We start from the raw sequence: 22,294 nt of genomic DNA, 5'->3' as shown, positions 1-22,294 counted from the left end.
CACACAAATATTCAAGGATGGGATTTAAAACTGGTTTCAAGCTGAGCAAGGAATAGCAGAAATGGCTTGTTTAATAGGCAGGTGACCCCATGCGTGATTGCTGGCCCAGGAACAGGTTGGGAATGTATCGAAAAATAATCTATATTAAAATATAGAAAGCGATGGCCCCCATCCACTTAGTGAGGCTTGAAGGGGAGCATCTTGAAAGCAGAGACCATTCCTTCCTGTGGTCATTTTACAAATAATTGAATGCCCACTGTGTGTGCCTGGCCCTGTGCTAGGCTCTTAATTTTTCTTAGTTGACCAAAGCAGCTACAGTCTCCTACTTAGAATGGCTCACCTTAATGAGTTTTTTTACTTTAAAATGGCATAAAAGCAATAGGCATTTATGATACTCTCAATAAACTCATCATACGTTGAAAATGTTGTCACACACTGAGGTCCGGACGCAGTGGCTCACACCTGTAATCCCAGAATTTTGGGAGGCCAAGGCGGGCAGATCACCTGAGGTCAAGAGTTCAAGACCAGCCTGGCCAACATGGCGAAACCCCGTCTCTACTAAAAGTACAAAAATTAGCTGGGCGTGGTGGCGGGCATCTGTAATCCCAGCTACTCCAGAGGCTGAGGCAGGAGAATCATTTGAACCTGGAAAGCAGAGGTTGCAGTGAGCCAAGATTGCACTGCTGTACTCCAGCCCGGGCGACAGAGTGAGACTCTGTCTCAAAAAAAAAAAAAAAAAAACCACACATTCAGTATATGATGGGTTTATTGAAACATAATCCCAAATTGAGGAGTATTTTTAGCTGCATGATGTAGTCGGTGTTTCAACTCAAAAGGGCAAACAAATTTTGCAGATCAAACCGAAATCGTCGTTTCATTTATTCAGCAAGCATTTAGGGCATTCCTGTAGTAGACGTGATGTCAAGCATTCTGAATTAGAATTCCTTGCCTTTGTCCTTGTCACATCTCCATGACCTCATCTGCCTGGTTTAGTGCCTACATTGCATGTCCATTTGAAACTCACCTCTTCATCCATTCCTTAGCACAGAGGTGGCAGCTGTGTAGCATGCATGAGTCACTCTGCCCTCATGCTTTGTTCATCATAAGCATTAGTAATCTAATAGGGTATAATTTCCCACAGGGTCTGGATGTGGCCTCAGAATCCTTCTCAAAGCAGTAAGCAGCGGCCTGTCTCGATAGCGAGCTGTCTCCTCCTCTGTCTTCTGGATGAGTCAGTGGAGCATGGGAATTCCTCCTCCCTTGGCTCTTACTGTTTTCTGTGCATTTTCTCTGCAGTCCCAAGGCTACCATCTTAACCTGGGCTTCGTCTGTCACTTCACTTCCCAAATGACCCCACACCTCTCCCATTCCCATTCATCCCTCATGATAATTAGCAGTTTCATCTTTCAGAAGTACCACTTAATACGTTAATAATTTTACTCTGCATTCTTTTCATCCTTTGTTTTAAACAAAGCAGAATAAAGCTCTTCCTTGTGATAATATAAATCATAATATTACACTAAATCAAAATCCTCTAATGAGCCCACATTTTCATGAACCCTGTCTTCCAGTGAAACTATTATAATATCATTCCCCCACCCCAAAACCCTGGCTAATGTCTCTATTTGTAACACAGTCATTCTTACCTTCTGTTTGTCTTAGTCCTGCTTTTAAGGCCAGCTCAAATCCTCCCTTCTAGAAAGAGCTGAGCTTAACTCTTCCATCCTAAACCCTATTTGTAAAACTCTCATCACAAGTGTACATGTGTTTATAACTTCCTGTGCTTCCTGTCACTGCACCATAGGTTGTACAGCCCTTGAGAGCGAAGCTCACGCCTCATTACAGTTTTATGCTCTGCGGTTTCGGGCCTAGCCTCTTACCCAGCAAGGATCTGTGGATGGTAATGGTGAAGGCCATCTGCTACAGGGCTGCCGTCTCGGCTCCACGACTCTTGACCCCGCTGCGCGTGTCATCTCAGCTGGAGCTCACCATTGCGTAAATTTGCCTCACTCTACCTTCCTAGTTTTTCTGTCTTCTCTTCTTAGACACAGTCCTTCTTTTTTCTACCTGTGAAATACCTATTTATCTCTCAACACCCAGCTGAAAAGTTTTCTCAATCACATTGGAATGGTAGCATCTCCCCCTCGAAATAATAGCACATTGGACTGTTGATGTGGCATGTGTACTGCTTTATGCTTTAGATGTCCGTGTGAATGTCCCTCTCTTGTAGCAGAGATGGCTCTATCCAGTTTTGTGTCCTCAGAGCTTAGCACGACACCGTATCCAGAATAGAGTTTCAGTATACTTACATCTTAGTTATACTTCCCATTGCTCTGAAAAGGACTTGGGGCCGCTTACACAGTACGTGAAATAAAATAGGATAAATAAATCAGAGAGGAGCAAAATAAGGATATGAAGCACAAAATAAAACTTAATATAATTCTCAAAGTGTGTGCAATGCAGTCCAGTACTCTGGTTAGAGTTAGTCATAATTTGCCCTGAAATCAATGTAGTCAGTACAGAGAGCTTGGCACTAAAGACAGCCAGCGCCGTGGGGTACAGTCAGCTAGTAACGCAGAATGATTTTTCTTGGTGGTCAGAGCTGAGGATACTTTCTCCAGTGGCTCATCCTAAAAAGCATGGTAGTGCCGTGGACAGCATCATCAGCAGTACACGTACAAGGAAATAGGATGTCAAGTCCTCGGGTAGTTTGATAATTTTCCATGACACCAACTTATAGCATAATGCCAAAATAAAGTTCAGGAGAAGGGTCAAATAATGCAAGCTTGTAAGTTCTTGTTAATTAATGCTTGACTATACAGTTGATTCCATTTTGAATGTTTAACACGTAATTGCCCAGCAATCTGGATGTTACTGTATTCCCCTACAAAGACAGTTTTATAAATAAACATAAATCAGTCTGTAAGAGAATATTTCCTTACTCTTGGTCCTCAGGGCAGAAGTAGCAACAAAAAAGCACCTGTTTGAAACCATATCTTGATTTAGTGTCCTCAGCCTAACAGGTATTGCAGTGTGGCCCAACAGAGATGGGTCTGTTAGATACTTCAACACCCAGCAGGGCTGCTGGCTCTAACACTGGGGTGTTGAGCTGCAGACACTGACTGAGGAGCAGTGTTGTGAAAGTTATTTGCGGTTCTGAGAGAATTGCTGTGTTGAAACAGGAGAAATTTTCAGAAGCTACTCTCAGTAGCTGGCTCCAGGATTGGGCTGATGGTATAACACTTATAAAAGGCAGCACGTCAGATAGAGAATTTGATAGGCAGAAATTAGGTAGCTCTGGCAAGTTATTTTTCAGTGGAAGACTAAGGGGTAAATCCTAGCACCTTAGCAGAAAAAGTTCTGTGATTTGGATTGGGAAGCCGAATTAGAAATAATTATAAAAGCCCAGTCATTTGTGAACTTAGACACAGTGAACAGACTAATGTACTACCAGGTACTTCTGGTAGATTTGAGTTTGGGTTTAGTTGGGCATCCAAGATCCCCTTTGTCTTCTGTAGTTAAGTACATGATTAAACAACTGAGTCTTGATGCAAACATTCTGTGGATGGTAAGAGAAGAAAATTGTCCCGTCATTGATAACGTTAGCTACAGAACCTTACATTTGGAGTGTATCCCGGCTTGGTTTGCTCAAAGGAGATGGGATACACATCGATAAAACCAGCTTACACACGTAGGAAGAGGGTCAGATGAGAAACTCCTGGACTCTTAGAGCCATAGCTATTCCTTAAAGCTGGCTAATGGGTTTATGGGGGTTGATTTTACTATTCTTTTCTCATTTTGAACATTTGAAAATTTTCTATATTAAAACATTTTTTAAGAAACAAAAGAAATGTGCAGGCTTTGATGAAGTGGATGTTGGAAAGGAGAAAGTGTCTTTAGGACAAAAGGAAGCATAGTTTTGTACAGTAAGTCGAACATTTAATTACACAAAGAACTGATATATGCTGATAATATACATTGATTCAGATAGCATGTATGCTGATCATATACACTGATTCAGATGGCATGTAGCTAAATTTGTGAATTATAGGTACATAACTTCAAAGAAACGAGGATGGTTTGGATTTATTTTATCTTGCCAAGGGATGAAAAGAATAATCATTTTCCCTAAAAGAAAATGTACACAGTTGTCATTTTGGAGTCTAACATAACCAGGCTTTGCTTTTTTTTTTTTTTTTGAGATGGAATCTCACTCCATCACCCAGGCTGGAGTGCAATGGCATGATCTCGGCTCACTGCAGCCTCCGCCTCCTGGGTTCAAGCGATTCTCCTGCCTCGGTCTCCTGAGTAGCTGGGATTATAGGCATATGCCACCACGCCTGGCTAATTTTTGTATTTTTAGTAGAGACAGGATTTCGCCATGTTGGCCAGGCAGGTCTCGAACTCCCGACCTCAGCTGATCCACCCGCCTTGACCTCCCAAAGTGCCGGGATTAGAGGTGTGATCCACCACGCCTGGCCCAGGCTATCATTGTTATATCCAACATACACCCTCCTTTCTCTTAATTGTAGGGAAGACTTTAATCATTTCACAAGCAAATCCACTATGGATGCATGTCCCTACCCAAATTTGACTTTATACCCACATCAACTAAATTGTAGTTGAAATAAGTACTGAAGTAACCCTTGATTGGTTCAAGGCCAATTAGAGACCCTGCCCATGAACTTCTCTTTCCTGTCCATCCTCACTGAGTCAGGCAGCCCTACTACCCATCTTCCTATACACTACTTCTGCTTCTGAACTAACTTAATTATTCCTTTCTGAAACATCATTCTGCCTAGAGAATCTTTTCATTCTCTTCAGAGAGGTCAGTCTTTCCTGGCAAGTCTTAGTTCTGCTTTCAAAGTTTAACATTTTCGTCTCTAAACATTCAGCCCCTGAATCTAGTCCACTTACAGCCTCCACATTTACAGAGTACATTCCAAAAGGCTGAAAACAAGGACTTCAGCCTCACCTTGAACTAAAGGAAAATGTAAGTGTCAGCCAGGACTAGGGGAACAACCAGGGGACGTAACAAAGGCCAGAATCAAAATGAAACCCACACAGTGATGGCACTGGGATCAGGAATGTGTAGATAGTAGATCAGAATCCAAAGGCAACAATGACATTAAAAATTTAAAAATTATGGTCTGAGGCGCAGAGCCATGATTCCAAGATAGATACAAATGATTGAAGCAAAAAGTAGCAGCAGGTAGGCCAGTTAAAATAATGAGAAAAGGTTGGGCATGGTGGCTCACGCCTGTAATCCCAGCACTTTGGGAGGCTGAGGTGGGCGGATTTGAGAAGAAAGTATATTCTACTGTTGTTGGATGAAGTAGTCCATAGATGTCAGCCAGTGATTTGTTATTAATCTTGTGAGTCCCGGGGAACCCAGAGGAACTCCCTCTTCAAACAATGTTTTAGCTGAGTCTGCATGTGTTGGGGAGTTCTCCAAATTAACTCTCATGTAGTATATGATGTGTAGTAAAGGGAAGACTTAAAATGTGCTCATTCCAATGCTCCATGTATATGACTGAAATCCAGGAGCAACTGCAGCCACATTTTTGAATTTAGACCAATAGAGGCTTTGGGGGAGGAGCATTTTCTTGCTGGCATTCTTTAACATTGCCAGGGCATCACCACGAAAATGAAGGTCAGGCACGGTGGGTGACACCTATAATCCCAGCATTTTGGGAGGCTCAGTCGAGTGGATCACCTGAGGTCAGGAGTTTGAGACCAGCTTGGCCAACATGGTGAAATCCCGTCTCTACTAAAAATAAAATTAGCTGGGTGTCATGGCATGCACCTGTAATCTCAGGTACTTGGGAGACTAAGGCAGAAGAGTCGCTTGAACCAGGGAGGCAGAGGTTGCAGTGAGCCAAGATCACACCACTGCACTCCAGCCTGGGTGACGAACAAGACCCTGTCCCAAAAAACAATAAATAAATAAAAGAATGAGAAAAGAGTACTTACTGAATTGTTAGTGTTTTTGTCTCAGTATTTTAAGTTTTAGACCACGCTCCATCTGAAAAACTGTTGGTTGCTGCTTATTGAAAGAGGTTAGGTGATAGAGTAGAAAAGGCCTGTTAAGAAAATGCAAGATTATTTCTAAATGATTTTTGAGGTCTAACATTTTTTTGCCTATTAATATCAAAATTAACGTTTTCCCCTGAGCGCACACAGACTGGCAGGGGTGGACACCACAGAACCATGCCGGGCGGTGGGGACACCACAGAACCATGCTGGGCGGTGGGGACCACAGAACCATGCCGGGTAGTGGGGACCACAGAACCATGCCGGGTAGCGGGGACCACAGAACCATGCCGGGTGGTGGGGACACCACAGAACCATGCCGGGTGGTGGGGACACCACAGAACCATGCCGGGTGGTGGGGACACCACTGAGCACCTTCCCAGATAATGGTCTAAGTACATGATCTGCACACATAACTCTCTGTGGTTTTTTTTCTGAAACCTTTGCTTCTCTATGTTTTGCATGGAGATAATATTACTTGAAGACCAAGTGCTGATGCTAATGGGAAAAACGACACTGCCCCCAAACAACTGCACGATACGTTTTTGTTACTTAATGGGGCCTCATTTCTCTCCCCTTCTTAAGGAAAAATTATCTAGAGGTAAGACTGTGGACAGTGTCGAGCCAGGTCCTGGTGTCCTGAGGTTGAGCGTTGTTGTTGACTGCCTGTCCTCAGGGAACTCTCCTAAAGCTCTTGTAATTGATCTGCTCTCTTTAGCCCTTTGCTGGATGAAAGATGTGGAGGCTGAATGTACCCTCAGAGGTAGTGTAGGCAAGAGCAGCTTTCCACAGACTGTCAGATCTGTCCCCTCAGCCTGGAGAGCACCAGTTTATGTGCGCGAAATGGTGAAGGAGGTGCCCCTCGAGCCTGTAGCACCCCAGTATTCCTCTTTAGCAATATTCTTGAATGGTGCTGGGTTATTAGGAAGTGTTCGAGTGTTAAAGTATCACTTGGGATCACAACTGACCCCCAGAAATTGTGTGTAAATATATACCAACTCTCCACGAGATGATGCCCTCCGACCTCTCTGTATGCCATATTTGGTTTACCTTTTTAAGAAAGAGTAGGATAAAAAGTTATGTGAGACTCTTAACGTGTATTTTCTCTTCGTGAAATTGGCTTTTGGAATTATCCTTTTAGTGGAAACATATGGAATAAAAGGTTGTAATTCAGTTATCATTATTATGTTGCTGGTTCAGCCATTTAGGAGATGATTTGATGAATGCCACTTCACTAGGTACTTAGAAGTGTGGCAGTGGTCGCAGGCAGACATGGCCCCAGTGGGCAGCACTGAGATGTGCCCAGCAAGAAAGGCCATTAGCAAGGAATTGGCAGGTGTGATTAGTGTTGGAATGGGGTTTGGGTAATCTAACAGCAGGGCAGCCTCGGCCTATCTTGGAAATTCAGAGAAAGCGTCCCTGAAAAAAGTGTTTGAGATGGAGAAAAGAGTTAAAGCTAGCTGGGCAAAGGGGGATCCCAGACAGAACAAAGCCCCTCAGTGGACGTACACACAGCCCATTCTAAGAATGAAGAAACCAGGTACGACCTGAGGTAGAAGGTAAGCATGAAGGCAGTATATGGGCTGGCCAGACCAGGAGAGACCTTGAAAGCCGTGTTGATGATAATTGGCTTAATCCTAAGGTCTAGAGGAAACCAATGGAGAGTGATACAGTCATGGAATCGACGGGATATATGTGCTTGCTGCCATGTAGAAAGTGGGTGAAAAGAAGAACAGTTGTTACAAGTTGTGATGGTTAATATTGAGTGTCAACTTGATTGGATTGAAGGATGCAAAGTGTTGTTCCTGGGCATGTCTGTGAGGGTGTTGCCAAAGGACATTAACATTGGAGTCAGTGGTCTGGGGAAGGCAGACCCACCCTCAGTCTGGGTGGGCACAATCTAATTAGCTTCCAGTGAATATAAGGCAGGCAGAAAAACGTGAAAAGGCGAGACTGGCCTAGCCTCCCAGCCTACATCTTTCTCCTATGCTGGATGCTTCCTGCCCTTGAACATCAGACTCCAGGTTCTTTCAGTTTTGGGACTCGGACTGGCTGTCCTTGCTCCTCAAGCTTGCAGGTAGCCTATTGTAGGACCTTGTGATTGTGTAAGTTAATACTTAATAAACTCCTGTATATTTATCTCCTATTAGTTCTGTCCCTCTAGGGAACCTTGACTACCACACAAGTATGCCAGTTAGGTTAGTTAGGTTTGTTGTCATGGTTCAGGTAGTGATAGTGGCCCACTGGAGACGGGGCTGGTCGTGGGGGGAATGGAGAGAAGAATGATGGAGAGACGCTGGCTTTGTAACCGACAGGTTTTGCGTTTTCACAGTTGTTAAAACTGGATGATGAGTACATGGGGTAAGTTTTACTGCTCTTTCTAATTGTGAATATATTTGAATTTTTTCCGCAATAAAACGTTGAAAAGAAATGGACAGGTTATGTGGATCGAGTGGATTCACGGGAGTCATGAGTGGGAAAGCAGGAACTGAGTCCTGGGGCCCTGACGAGCTGCTGGGTGAGTGGTGGCACTTGCCAGGAAGAGCTCCAGAGAACGCAGGACTGGGGAGCGGATCAGGCCATTCATGACATAAGGCTTTGGGCATCCCATGATGGCCCAGGGCAGGCCACGTGGGCTCACCTAGGGGAAGTTTGGTGTAGACGTGAATGTGTCTGTCCTCAGTGTAACAACTGCAATCACGTAGGAGTTGAATGAGCCCTGAGGGACAAGCCTGGGAGATGTCCTGTTTCTTACTTGTGAAAAGCTCCCGTGAATACATGGAGGGTCCTGAGTCAAACCCATTACTACTTATTTTTTTAAACCTCAAACATTCGTTCTTTGTTGTCTTGAAAAAAAAAAAAAAAATCCATTTGATCCAGCTGATCTCTCTCCTTACAGTTTTGTAACCTCTCTTCATCGTTTACCTCCCGAATGGTAAATCTACTCCCCTTTTGTACATATTTTCTCTAGTTCCTTAAAATTCTCTCCCCTATATTATTCTAGTGTGTTGTCTGCTCCTTGGCCAGTTCCTAAATGGCTTTTCTCTGAACCTCAAATGCTGAATTCACATTTTCAAGGCCAGATTTTTTTTTTTTTTTTTAAACAGAGTCTCACACTGTCACCCGGGCTGGAGTGTAGTGGTGCAATCCAATCTCGGCTCACTGCAACCACCGTCTCCTGGGTTCAAGCGATTCTCCTGCGTCAGCCTCCCAAGTAGCTGGGATTATAGGTGCCCGCCACCACCCCCAGCTGATTTTTTTATATTTTTAGTAGAGATGGGGTTTCCCCATGTTGGCCAGGCTGGTCTAGAACTCCTGACCCTCATGATCTGCCCGCCTCGGCCTCCCAAAGTGCTGGGATTACAGGCATGAGCTACCGAGCCCAGCCAAGGCCAGTGTTTTGACACACTTCCCTTAGTAGGTTCCATGCGAGTCCTCCCATCTCACCAGCCAGACTGCTGTAGTTGAAAGCATTTTGGAATTGGAGTCTGAAGACTTCTTGACTCCTGGAGATGTGGCTTTCCATGTGAGAAGTTGTTCCTGGCATTCCTTGGGAAATTGGTATTTTTCCAAATTCCATATCTGACGAAAAATGGCCAAAAAATTTTGAGAAAATTTGGATAAGTATTATAATTCGGAAACATTATAGTCAACAGAGAGATGTCACTGGTTCAGAGGAGTCCACCAATGACAGATCGCAAGCAAGAGCGTGGAGTAAGTCGAGGCTGGCGTTTTCGGGAAAGAGGGTGAAGGCGTGTGGCAGGGAAGCCATGCAGGCTGAGTGGTCAGGCTGCCAGGTGGGCAAGGCCTTGTAAGATGGGTCTGTAGCCCCTCTGCTGCTAAGGGTGAAGTCATTCTTGCAAATAAAATAAGTATTAATATTTATATACATAACGTACTACACATAAATCCTGCGAGTGGTCTTCCAAAAAAATAGCAAGTTTTGGAAGCAAATTGAGTCCTTAAATTGGCAGTTTTGACACGCAGTTCTTTGTAGGGCTGTTAACTTGTTAAGAGATCCTGCATGTTACCGTATTCGAAAACTACCCAATAACATTTCTAGCACTTTCTAGTGTTTGAATCCTCGCTGTAGGCTGGAGCACTTTGTAAATACTGTAACAGAAGGAAGGCAGAGAGAAGTATATCTGAATGTTCTGGAATAATTTGATGTGAAATCTGAAAGTGATCTAAAATCTGAATTGGCAGCAGCAATATCTATTTCAGTGGCAAAACCACAATTAGGTCAAGCAGAAAATATTTTCATTGTTTAAAAGAAGCAAGCTTATATGAAATAAGATATGGCCCAACTTGGAGGTGCTTTTGGTTCACTCTGAAGATTAAGACCATCCAGGCAAAGTGGAAGAAGTTTCCCTACGTCTGGGATAGCCATGAAACAAAGAGCAAGGCTATCTGGAAGTGCAGTTAACGCTCTGTGTGTTTTAACATTTTTAAGATGGTAATTTTAAAATAGTAAATATCTGCAATACTGCCTTTGAATATTAAGTGATTTTTATTTGGCAATTATTTTGCATTAAGTTCCCTTTTAAAGTTTTCTCTTATCAAATGTTTATGTCAGGTGGAGACCATATTTATATCTTATTGAACTTATCACAATATATTCATAATAATAATAAACCTTGCATTTATTGTATAGAGCTTTTTTTAACAGGAAACTTCTGACTCCTAGTGTAACCCTGTTGCAGAAAAATCATTCATCCTTACTTTTACACGTTATTTTTTAAAAACAAGTAAATCAATCAAATGTTATAAAAAATGCAGACTAGGTAGAATTGGGAATGCTGATTTCTGGCACCTGAGCCCTGCAGATTAATGGATCGGTGTTGTGGAAACACGGGCGTGCCCCAGCGCCTGGGTCTGTGCTTGGCTAGGGGTGGTCCGGAGCTCCCTTCCACCAACCTTCCCAGCCCGGCTCCCGCGCAGCCCGTCTCTGCCGCCAGTTCCTGGCGGTGTGCTTAGCTGTGACAGACAGTTCCTCATCTGTAGAATGGGGATGAAAACAGCACCTGCTTCCCAGCGTGGGCTGTCGCGGCCCCATAAAGGGTGGTGGTGGCGCGCACTGCATGCCCAGCAGCAGCGCTCTTTTTCTTGTTAGCACTTAGCTCAGTCTCCTTTGCTTTCCATTGTCGCTGCCTTCCTTTGGCCACAGCAGCCTCTGCGGCCAGCCTTCGCGTTGCATTTCCACGTTGTTCCTTGTTGCGGGGAGGCCCCTTTGCTGCCCTGCGCCGTGCTCTGACCCTCTTCCCGTCCTGCGGTGAGGCCCTGACCCCTCGCAGCGCCACGCAGATCCACGCCTCTGGTTTGCAGTGGGTGGGGGACCAGTCAGACTCGCGCCCTGAGCCCCGCTTTCCCTCGCGTTGCCTGCGCAGCCGGGCTGATGACCGACCTGGGCGGCTAAAGGCCTTCTCCAGCTGAAAGAGTCCAGACTGTTTAACAAGGAGAAATTGGCAAAGCAGAACTGTCGCTTGGAAAATGCTGTTTTCGTGATCTCTGAGTTTTCACTGTTTTTAATGCAAGCTCGAAATCAATATTTAGTTTTGAGTGTGGAGAATAGATTGTTTTTTATGTATGTAAACAAAATGTCCTATGTGTTTCAGTGATGGTACCAAAAGTATTTCTTGATCTTATTTCTTAACTTTGAAAAGGTATCGATAGCTTTTAGAATATTTTATATACTAGTACATGCATTGTATACATTAATACACAATTTAATCCCCAATAACCACTTTTTGTTTCTATTTCTGCCCCCATTTAAGGACCCCAAAATGTATGTACAGACAGTGCTTGATGTTCATAAAAAATACAATGCCCTGGTAATGTCTGCATTCAACAATGACGCTGGCTTTGTGGCTGCTCTCGATAAGGTAGGTGTGTGACGGTTGTGACTTGCCTGTAGTATATGTGGATGGGGCGTTTGTCTCTAACTGTATTCTGTGTAACACAGGCTTGTGGTCGCTTCATAAACAACAATGCGGTTACCAAGATGGCCCAGTCATCCAGTAAATCCCCTGAGTTGCTGGCTCGATACTGTGACTCCTTGTTGAAGAAAAGGTATTAAATGACCCTATGTTTTCTTAGTCTACCTGTTTAAAATCTCAGCTTTTATATGAGGAATTAAAACTTACATTACATTTTACATACATTAAATTGTAAATTTTGTGCCTCATGAGAAAATGCTTGAACGTAATCGTCTTTCCGGTTGAAAATCCACCTTCCCTCCCACTGGCTGTTTTGAAAACAGAAGGTGTCTCAGTGTATTGTGGGACTTTGGTTATTCTCCATCCAAGTACTAACCCGGCCCCACCCTGTTCGCTTCTGAGATCAGATGAGATCGGGCACGTTCAGTTCAGGGTGGTATGGCCGTAGATTACCTTTGTTGTTCTGTGTAGTTTTAAATTTGTTTTTGTTAGATGAGTTTCTGTTGCTGTTTCATATTCTTTACTTTTGAATCTCATTTCTCAATTGATATGTTTTCTAATCAGTGTATGTGTATTAAGATCTGGAAGCAAGATAATATATAGCTTTCTTCTCTGCGTTGTGTTTTGAAGTTCTCACTGATTGTTTTGTTTGTGTGTTCTGGTTTCTCTCAGCTTCTCTTTCACTTTAAGTTTCTTTCAGTTTAGAGATGCTCTACTCCAAATATCACAACAATACGTTTTAAAGATTTTAATGAAGGAAGCCAGTCTCCTTCTGGCTTTCTGTTGCAATAGTTTTCCCCACTCCCAAATTATACTGGTTTTGATATTAATAAATTATATTTGAAATAGCTCTTGAAGGCTAGCATAACCCCAATACAAAAGAGACCGAGAATACCCGCACATACCAGAATGAAAAGACTACAAACAAGTGTCACTTGAGAATAGAGTTGCAGAATTCTTAAGTAAAATATTAACAAGCCAGATTTACCTGTGAACTAAATAATAATGCTTCAAAACATAGTATAGCTTTCTAGGAACGTCAGGATAACCCAGCAGTACCAAGTCTGATGTAGTTTACTACGTTAACAGAGAGAACTGTGTAAAAACTATGTGGCCTTTTTGGTAAATGATGGGAGAACATTTGATGAAAGTCAATAGCTTTCTCTTAACCCAGTTTACCCAAGGCCAGTGAGAAACTCTTGAGTGTTTGATTTTTTTTTTTTTTTCTTTATTGCAATAAGCAGGAATATTTATTCCTGGGTTAGTGTGTAATTTAACAAGTCAGATCCTCTCCAGAAATGAGAAGGGGCTTTAAATTGGAAGGCCTCTTATGACTTGGTTTCATTCTGGGGGGGCTGCATATTGTGACTATGGCGATATTCTACTGGGTCTTCAGTTTGTTTGACAGAACACTTAGTATCGTGGGGTTTTTTTGGTTTGTTTTTTTGTTTGTTTGTTTTTGTTTTTGTTTTTGAGACTTAGTCTCACTCTGTCACCCAGGCTGGAATGCCGTGGCATGATCTCGGCTCGCTGCAACCTCTGCCTCCTGAGTTTAAGCGAGTCTCATGCCTTAGCCTCCTGAGTAGCTGGGACTACAGGCATGCCACCACACCCAGCTAATTTTTTTTTTTTTTTTTTTTTTTTCAGTAGAGACAGGGTTTCACCATGTTGGCCAGGCTCGTCTCCAACTCCTGACCTCAAGTGATCCACCCACCTCAGCCTCCCAAAGTGCTGGGATTACAGGTGTGAGCCACCTTGCCTGGCCTTAGTGTCCTTTTTATCCCTTGTCTTTTCATAAATGTCCCTGGTTAAGTCTACTGATTACTGGTTAAGGCCACTGATGCAGACAGAATGGCAGAGACATTTCCACAGCATCTATTTAACGAGTGTGTGTTGGGCGGCGAGTGGAGTCAGGGAGGCACTAAGTTAAACTGCTCCAAGGGAAGAGGAACACCCCTGACCCAAGAGTGCCAAGAATGGGGCTGGGTTTTCTGAACCAACTGTTCTCAAGTTGGAGACACCTCTTCTCCAGTTGGAGACACGTCTTCAGAGTTTCTGTGGTGGCTGATTCGTTTTCTATGAATCAGGGGTGTTGTTTATAAAGCGGTCTTGTAGAAAAGACCTGTACAAAACTTCATCTACCTTTAAGTCACTTTTGAATTATTGTTTGTTCATAGAGTGAATCAGTTGTTAAAGGACAATCATCTCTTGTACATATAACTACAGAGGGCAGCAGTTTAGTAGGAATTTAAACCCCTTCATTATCTTTAATGACTGGGCCATGAAAGGGAATCTATGTGCCTTTTTATTTCTCCAAAGTTAAATTACAGCGGACTAGAAAGCAATTGGTAAAGTGAATTTCCTTTACTGAAGTTTAAGTGGATTATCTTAAAGGCAAACTTCTTCAGAATGTTTTTGGAAACGTTTTATAAATATCTCCTGTTGGTTTTCACCTTGGATATTCTAAATGACTATTTCATAATCTGTTCTTCAATGATGAGGTTATGGTATGAGATTGCCAATTTGTAAGGAAAGTCAACCTTCCCTCTTCCTTTGCACTCATCTGATGAGAACTGATCTTTTGAATGCTTGAACCTGCTTTCTGGCGGAGTGGTGCTTGTTTAAATGTACTGATGTTTTAAAACATGGTATCTTTTTTAAATTTTCAGTTCCAAGAACCCAGAGGAGGCAGAACTAGAAGACACACTCAATCAAGTGGTAAGTGCTTCATGATCATACCCATTTCCAGTAGCTGTGTATTTCACAAGCTGTTTGTCATGTTATTTATAGAGGGCCTGTGAAATGTAAAAAGTAATAATCTTTGATTTTATTTTGAATCTATGGTTTTACTTCCTAAATTGAGTTACTACTTTTAGCATTCAGATTTTTCTCAGTAATAGTCCAACTCACTGAATTAAGGGATTCACAAAACTTTCAAGACTCTGGGGTGGAGTTTTTGCCATCATAAACGCTGGCGTACAGACCTGCCCAAAGCCAAGGGCACATCTTGGCTCCTGGCTTGTGGCCGGTGACAGTCGGCTCTGCACCGTCGGCTTGTGTGTGTGCTTGTTAAGTGTGTTGTCTCGGTGGCTTTGCCAGATGGTTGTCTTCAAGTACATAGAAGACAAAGACGTATTTCAGAAGTTCTATGCGAAGATGCTCGCCAAGAGGCTCGTCCACCAGAATAGCGCGAGTGACGATGCCGAAGCCAGCATGATCTCCAAGTTAAAGGTGAGTTTCATCTTCCTGAAAAATCCCAGCTTCCGAGTCATTATTAAAACAGCTCTTAGTCTCTCCATGTTATGAGGCAGGCAGAGGAGTTTGTGCAGTGGTTTGTACAAGAAGCTCTGCCGCTGCTCTTCTGAAAGCCTCCCACAACTATCGCTCTGCTCTCCTTGGGCCCCAGTGCCTTCCTGACCCCTTCCCCCCAACGCCCCCCGTGGGGCTTCCATCCTACCCAAGCCTGGCTGGGCTCAGCTCACCATCTGTGGGGCCTCTCCTGCCTCCCACACCTTGGCCTTGGAGCGCATTCACATTGTGCTGGCCTGGAGCTGAGTGGAGGTTTTGTTTGCTCTGGGCTTGGTTACTTTGCTGTCGGCAGCTCTTCTTCCGCCACCTCCTTTGCGCACCTGTTTGTCAGCCCTGTCGACTGCTCTTATCTGACTTGGAGCATGTTTTACTGTGACCCGAAATTATGTGGGTATCTTTGTCAGCGTGGGCTGCCGTGAGAGAATACCATAGACCAGGTGGTTTAAACAACAGAAATTGTTTCTCACAATTCTGGAGGCTGCAAGTCCGAGATCAGGGTGCCTGCTGATTCGGTTCCTGGTGCGGGCCCTCTTCCGGCTGTGTAGGCAGCCATCTTCTTGCAGTGCCTCACGTGGCAGAGAGCGCAGAGCTCCTCTGCGTCTCTTACAAGCACACCAGTCCCGTTGTGAGGCCCCACGTTCAAGACCTCATCCCTCCACATAGCATCACATTGGAGGTTTGGGCTTCAACACAGGGATTTTGGGGGCACACAGTTCAGTTTCTGGTAAGAGATAGAGACAAATTATTTCATCACTGTATTCTACCATAGTGCCAGGACACCTTGCTCTTAGATGCTCATAAATTGTGCGTGAATTGTGTGTGCGAAGACTTCACTGTGCAACATAGAGTTGTGGGGTTTTCGACAGTGTATTAATATTAATCCATGCATATTTGTACTGTAAAATATAGCAAAATGTTACTAGCTTTGCTAGTAGTTCCATATAATTATATATTGTATACTCTGATTTCTCTAAGAGTCCCTTGTATACATTTATATTTTTATACAAATTAATAAGACAGTCATCTGGGTTCTTCTCAGCAAGCTTGCGGGTTCGAGTACACCTCTAAACTTCAGCGCATGTTTCAAGACATTGGCGTGAGCAAAGATCTGAACGAGCAGTTCAAAAAGCACTTGACAAATTCTGAACCCCTAGACTGTGAGTATCCGTGTGTCTGTCTGTTGTGTTTACGGCAGAGTTCTTTGTAGCAAATGAAGAAATGACAAAGTATTAGGTGAAGATGGGAGGGACGTTGTCAGAAATTCAAGAACTAAGAATCAGGAGATTCTTCCCAAATGCCCAACCCTCCTCCCCCAACTCCCGTGTGACCTTAGGAGATGACAGCCCCTGAAGTGGTGTCAGCTGTACTGGGGCGAGGTCACCACCTGTTGGGATCTGGGGAGGGACTCACAGGCGTGGTTTTGTCTTGTTGTAAACCTTAGCTTGAATCCATTCTAGCATTTATTTTAATGTTCCCTTGGCCTGCATAGGTAACAGTCAAGCTAAAGACCTGTGGCTTCAGACTGGGATTAGGGATCAGTACAGGCAGATACAGGTGATTCGGTTCTCCAGGAGAGGCAGCTGAGCTGGTATTTTAAGGCCTCGCATAGTAGTAGAATGGCAGATTTATGCTTATGTCATCTTTTGATCATCTTTGTCTTTCTAAATGAAAAATGGAGAGTTTTATTTTTCCCAAATCAGGATAACAATTCCTTTGTAAACCTGGACAGTTTTGCCAGTGGGCTTTTTAACTATCTGTGAAGATGAAATTACTGTTATAATTTATAGACCATGTGTGTCTTTTCACAGTAATAACTGAAACATACACTGTACTGAAGTTAGCAGTTTTCTCCTGCTTGTAAGTTTCCATGAGTCTGGGGCTGTGATGATGCCGGGCCTGGCAAGCCCAGGTGTGGCTTGAGTGGACTCAGTGATTCAGGACTGAAAAGGAAAGCAAGGGAAGCAGGGCAGGCATGTGACAGCAGAATTCCGAGGTGGAAGCGAAATGAAGACTGTCACTCTTTGGAAGAAAAGAATATCTGGCTCTTGCGCTTTTTGCTAATTTTAATTGAATAAAATGTTCAATTCTTAATTTTATATTCAAGCAGGATTTTTATTTAATGTGCTTTTTAATAAAGAGCAACCTACATTCATCTGAAATGATTGAATTTTTCAATTTATAAACGAATTAATGTATTCCAGAATGTTCACTCTCCCCTCTTCCGCCCCCCAGTGGACTTCAGCATTCAAGTGCTGAGCTCCGGGTCCTGGCCCTTCCAGCAGTCGTGTACGTTCGCCTTGCCGTCAGAGGTAAGGATGGGTTTATCTGCCGTCCCATTAGTGCTAGGCGGAGGGCGGGGCGGGGCAGCCTTCGCTGTGGAAGGGGATAGGCCTGCAGACGGCCTTCCTGCCGGCTGGCTGCGTCACAGTGAACCGTGGGGCAGCACTCAGGGAAGAGCCGTGTGCGGTGGGGCACGTCTGGATGTCTAAAGGTGGGCTGGCTGGCCCAACTCTACACACGTTTCTTTATTGTAATTAGAACCTAATTAGTTGTGTAATGAACACCTTGACGAACCTGCTGGTCTTGAAGTATGAACGTTTTTTAAGATCGTAGCTTCCAGTGCTTAAAGCGCTTTACAAGAGAGGCAGACACCTGGCGTTTGTATTTTACTTTTATATAAGCACTGACTTTGTACTGTAGGCTTGGAACAGTGTGCTTTGCTTAGAAACGCTGCCTGTAGGACGTGGTGAGATCTGTATTCCATATAATGCTGTCCTTTTATCTAGTTGGAACGTAGTTATCAGCGATTCACAGCTTTCTACGCCAGCCGCCACAGTGGCCGAAAATTGACGTGGTTATATCAGTTGTCTAAAGGAGAATTGGTAACTAACTGCTTCAAAAACAGATATACTTTGCAGGTAAGATCACGTTTTTGTCTTAAAATGTTTCTGTTCTAAATGAACATAAGGCAAATTATAGAAATCATTAGCAGTTGACTCAGCAGCAGAATCTAGAATTCAGCTTCTGGTGAAATAGTGGCAAGTTTAAAGCATGGAGTTATAAGAATCAGAGGAGCCAAATTCCAATTCTTTCTGGCTGGGGAACAAGTTATTTAATGATTGTGAGCCTCAGTTTTCTCCTCCATTCATGGGATGTTAGTGCTTATACTTGGAAATTGATGTGAAAGTTAAATAACGTATTTAGTTAAGTGTTTGGCACGGCTCCTGCCCGACACACATCAAGTGTTCAGGTAGTGGCTTAAAACGCTGGAGTTGCGTGCGTTTAATTATAACAGCTCTCCACCTTTGACAAAGCAGTTTCACATTAACAACAGTGCTTACAACGATATTGAGTATAACCTAGTTTATAACTGTGTAACTAAGAATATTTCCATTTTGTAGGTGAGAAAACTGAGGCTTGGGTTAATTGAAGTGAATTTCTCTGAATCCTAGCTTATCTGTAGCTGAGCCAAAATTTCAGTTAAAGTCTTTTCTCTTAAAGTTCAGGCTTGGCTGATGTGGTGGCTCATGCTGGTAATCCTAACACTTTGGGAGGCTGAGGCCAGAGAATCGCCTGAGGCTAGAAGTTTGAGACAAGCCTGGACAATATAGCAAGACCCCATCTCTATAAATGTTTTAAAGTAAAAAGAAAAAAAAACTCCAGGCTCTTTCTACTTCCACTTTTGTACGGAGTGGGCTTCACAAGTAATGGCATAATTTAGTCTCTGAGGAAGGTTTCACCAATAAACTTCTGAGAACAACTACAAGTCTATGTTTAAGTATTAAGAAACTTCAGAATGGGTTGTTCTGCAGGCTCAAGCTGCTCATTAATTTAAACTTTTCATAAATCTACTCTGACTTAAAATTGTTAAAATGCATAGTATTGTTATGCTGGCTCCAGAGGTCTTTATCAAGTTGAATGTTTCTTACTATATAATTGAAATTTTGTTTCATTTATCCCTAAATATTCGTAGAAGAATCCATGTGTTTGACTCTAGTACCTGGAATTTCAGTGTCCAGTTTTTGACAAGGCGGAGGCTTTGCCTAGGGTGTGTCTGCCATGTTAAGGCAGCCAGGAGCGGGCCCAATAGAAGACATTAGCAACACACTCATTCCCTTGTGTCTCTGTTCAAGGCCCTGGAAGCACTGTTGTCTGTGGGCCCCCCTGAAACGAGCATGTGGCATCTTTTGTTTGTTTCTCTTTTCATTGACTGAGGTCTTGGCTGGGCGAGCAGTGGCTGACAGTCATGGGTCATTACTTGTTGCTGTCGATTATGCAAGAAAAGGGGGAGAAGAGAGGAAGGAGTCTTCAGGGGCATTCATTCGCTCGCACACACTCAGCAATCAGGAACCAATGCGTGCTACCTGTCTTTAGAAGATACTTCAGGGCCGGGCACAGTGGCTCAGCCTGTAATCCTAGCACTTTGGGAGGCCGAGGCGGGCAGATCACAAGGTCAGGGATTGGAGACCAGTCTGGCCAGCATGGTGAAACCCCATCTCTACTAAAAATACAAAAATTAGCTGGGCGTGGTGGTGCTCGCCTATAGTCCCAGCTACTCGGGAGGCTGAGGCAGGAGAATCCCTTGAACCTGGGAGGCAGAGGTTGCAGTGAGCTGAGATTGTGCCACTGCACTCCAGCCTGGGTGACAGAGCAAGACTTTGTCTCAAAAAAAGAAAACCTTTAGTGCACTTGCCATTTCATACTTTACTTACTTTTTTCCTACTTTCATAGTAAAGTACTTAGGATTAGAAAACCAAATATAATTTGGTATTTGTGTTGTTTTACATCAATAATGTGCCAAAAGATAATACTTCTTAGCTCATGTGCCAAAAACAGATTTGGAGATTGATGCTTAACATGTCCACATATACCAGGTGTGTGTATATGTGATTTTCGCTATAAACGAGTGGGGACATACGTATCTATAGTATATATCCACATAGACAATACATTTTTTGAAAAAACTTCAAATTATTTTAATGTTTGAAAACATGGAAGATGAATGACTTTGGGAAGATGTTGCATTGTGGTGGCATTGCCACGTTTTATATTCCCTTTTAAATAGATCTGCGCTTTGTTTGTACTTGTTTAAAGAATTTGTTTCATAAATAAGTTCTTCAAACTTAGGCTATGTATTTTTGGAGGTGTTTCCATGCATTTAAGTTTTCCTTCTTTTTCTTTTCTATGGGGGGCCTCCAAGGCATCTACATTCCAGATGGCCATCCTGCTTCAGTACAACACGGAAGATGCCTACACCGTGCAGCAGCTGACCGACAGCACCCAGATTAAAATGGTATTCTCATCTCAGCCTCTTCCTTCTATCGAGTTGCCATTTCCTTGTTCTCGCGGATATTGTTAGGAAAGATAACGGAGAGGATATGGGCATCTTTAATTTGAAATAGATGTTTGCCTCACCAATATGAATATGTTCTTTTTCCAGGATTTTAATGCGCATTATGAAAGTCTTAATTTTAAAACTCAGTGTTGAGCCAGGCATGGTGGCACGTGCCTGTAGTCCCAGCTTCTTGGGAGGCTGAGGCGGGAGGATCACTTGAGCCTGGGAGGTCGAGGCTGCAGTGAGCTATGATCATGCCACTGTACTCCAGCCTGGGTGACGGAGACCCTGTCTCTTAAAAATAAAACTCGGTGTAACACACATACTCCTCATCCATGCATTTCCCTCATTCATTTAACCAGTTCTTAACTGTTTCTCCAGCTAGGTTTTTCTTACTAAGCTTAAATTTCCACCTTAGTATTATTTTTCCTGCTAGTCATATTTTTTATTGAGATATATTTCAGATAATAAAATTTCACATAACATAAAAGTCATTTTAAAGTGTACACAGTGGTTTTCAGTATATTCACAAGCTTAGAGAACTACCACCATTATCCAATTCCAGAAGGTTTTATCATCCCGAAAAGAAACCTGCATCCATTAGCAGTAACTACCGACTAGCTCCCAGCCCCTGACAACCATTAAGTTACTATCAATTTGCCTGCTCCAGACATTTCATATAAATGGAATCATATAACACATGACTTTCTGTGCCTGTTTTCTTTCCCTTAGTGTATACTGTTTGCAGAGTTTGCCTATGTTATAGCGTGTGTTGGTACTTCATTTCTTTTTGTGGTCGAATAATCCAATGTATAGCTGGACCACATTTTATTTGTTCATCAGTTGATGTACATTTGAGTTGTTTCCAATGATGAACAATGCTGCTGTGAATACATGTTTTCAGTTTTCTTGGGTGTATACCTAAGTATAGAATTGCTGAGTCCTGTAATCACTGTGAATGTTTTGAGGAACTGCCAGACTGTTCCATGGTGGCTGTGCCATTTCATATTCTCACCAACAGTGTATGAAGTTTTCAGTTACTCCATATCCTCTCCAACATTTGTTATTTTCTTTTTTAAAAAAAATTATAGCCATCCCAGGGTATGAAGTAGTATCTTGTGGTTTTTACTTGCATTTCTCTAACAACTAATGATGTTTAGAATCTTTTTTGTGTTTATTGGCCATTTGCATATCTTCTTTGGAGAAATGTTTGATCAGATTCTTTGCCTGTTTTTCAGTTGGGTTATTTGTCTTTTTGTTGTTGAGTTGTAAAAATTCTTTTTTTTTTTTTTTTTTTTTTGATAAACAGACATGTTTAATGATAGCTTGCTCTTCACAGAGATGTCTACAGAGACTTTTAATCTATAATCCAGGAGAATATAACCATGCAACACAGACCAATTAACCAAATGCAAAATAAACTAGATTCTTACCACAACTACTCTATAAACATTGCAACTGTTCTTTCCAAAAGGACCCTAATCTTATGTGAAAACACCTACTGTGGGGGAACCAGAAACCTAGCTATGTGGCCAAAAGGAAAAAATAGCAGTTCAGTGGTTAATTGGTGAAAGCAGGAAATTTGTGCCCTTTACTGTGCTGCTGTTGCTGCTGCGGCAGGTGCTGCTGTTGCTGCTGCTGCTGCTGCGGCAGGTGCTGCTGTTGCTGCTGTTGCTGCTGT

The 22,294-nt window shown here is 42.9% G+C and overlaps 2 protein-coding genes across 2 annotated transcripts in view; one reads left to right on the top strand and one right to left on the bottom strand.

The window, feature by feature from the left end:
- CUL1 (cullin 1) overlaps nt 1-22,294 on the top strand; it is a 108,342-nt gene that overhangs the window by 74,229 nt on the left and 11,819 nt on the right. Inside the window, exons 10-17 of the mRNA XM_011989552.1 lie at nt 11,808-11,915; nt 11,996-12,102; nt 14,639-14,687; nt 15,069-15,200; nt 16,318-16,435; nt 17,511-17,587; nt 18,065-18,196; nt 20,479-20,571. Of these exons, the coding sequence (XP_011844942.1) occupies nt 11,808-11,915; nt 11,996-12,102; nt 14,639-14,687; nt 15,069-15,200; nt 16,318-16,435; nt 17,511-17,587; nt 18,065-18,196; nt 20,479-20,571 (816 nt within the window). The remainder of the gene's footprint in view (nt 1-11,807; nt 11,916-11,995; nt 12,103-14,638; nt 14,688-15,068; nt 15,201-16,317; nt 16,436-17,510; nt 17,588-18,064; nt 18,197-20,478; nt 20,572-22,294) is intronic.
- The window catches only part of LOC105546372 (signal recognition particle 14 kDa protein-like), a 5,498-nt gene continuing 5,105 nt past the window's right edge, over nt 21,902-22,294 (bottom strand). The window contains exon 2 of the mRNA XM_011989551.1: nt 21,902-22,290. Coding sequence (XP_011844941.1) covers nt 22,174-22,290 — 117 coding nt within the window. The 3' untranslated portion in view covers nt 21,902-22,173. The remainder of the gene's footprint in view (nt 22,291-22,294) is intronic.

The sequence above is a fragment of the Mandrillus leucophaeus genome, unplaced genomic scaffold (genome assembly GCF_000951045.1).
Source record: "Mandrillus leucophaeus isolate KB7577 unplaced genomic scaffold, Mleu.le_1.0 Scaffold357, whole genome shotgun sequence".
Lineage (NCBI taxonomy): Eukaryota > Metazoa > Chordata > Mammalia > Primates > Cercopithecidae > Mandrillus > Mandrillus leucophaeus.
This window is presented reverse-complemented; position numbering and strand designations above follow the sequence as displayed.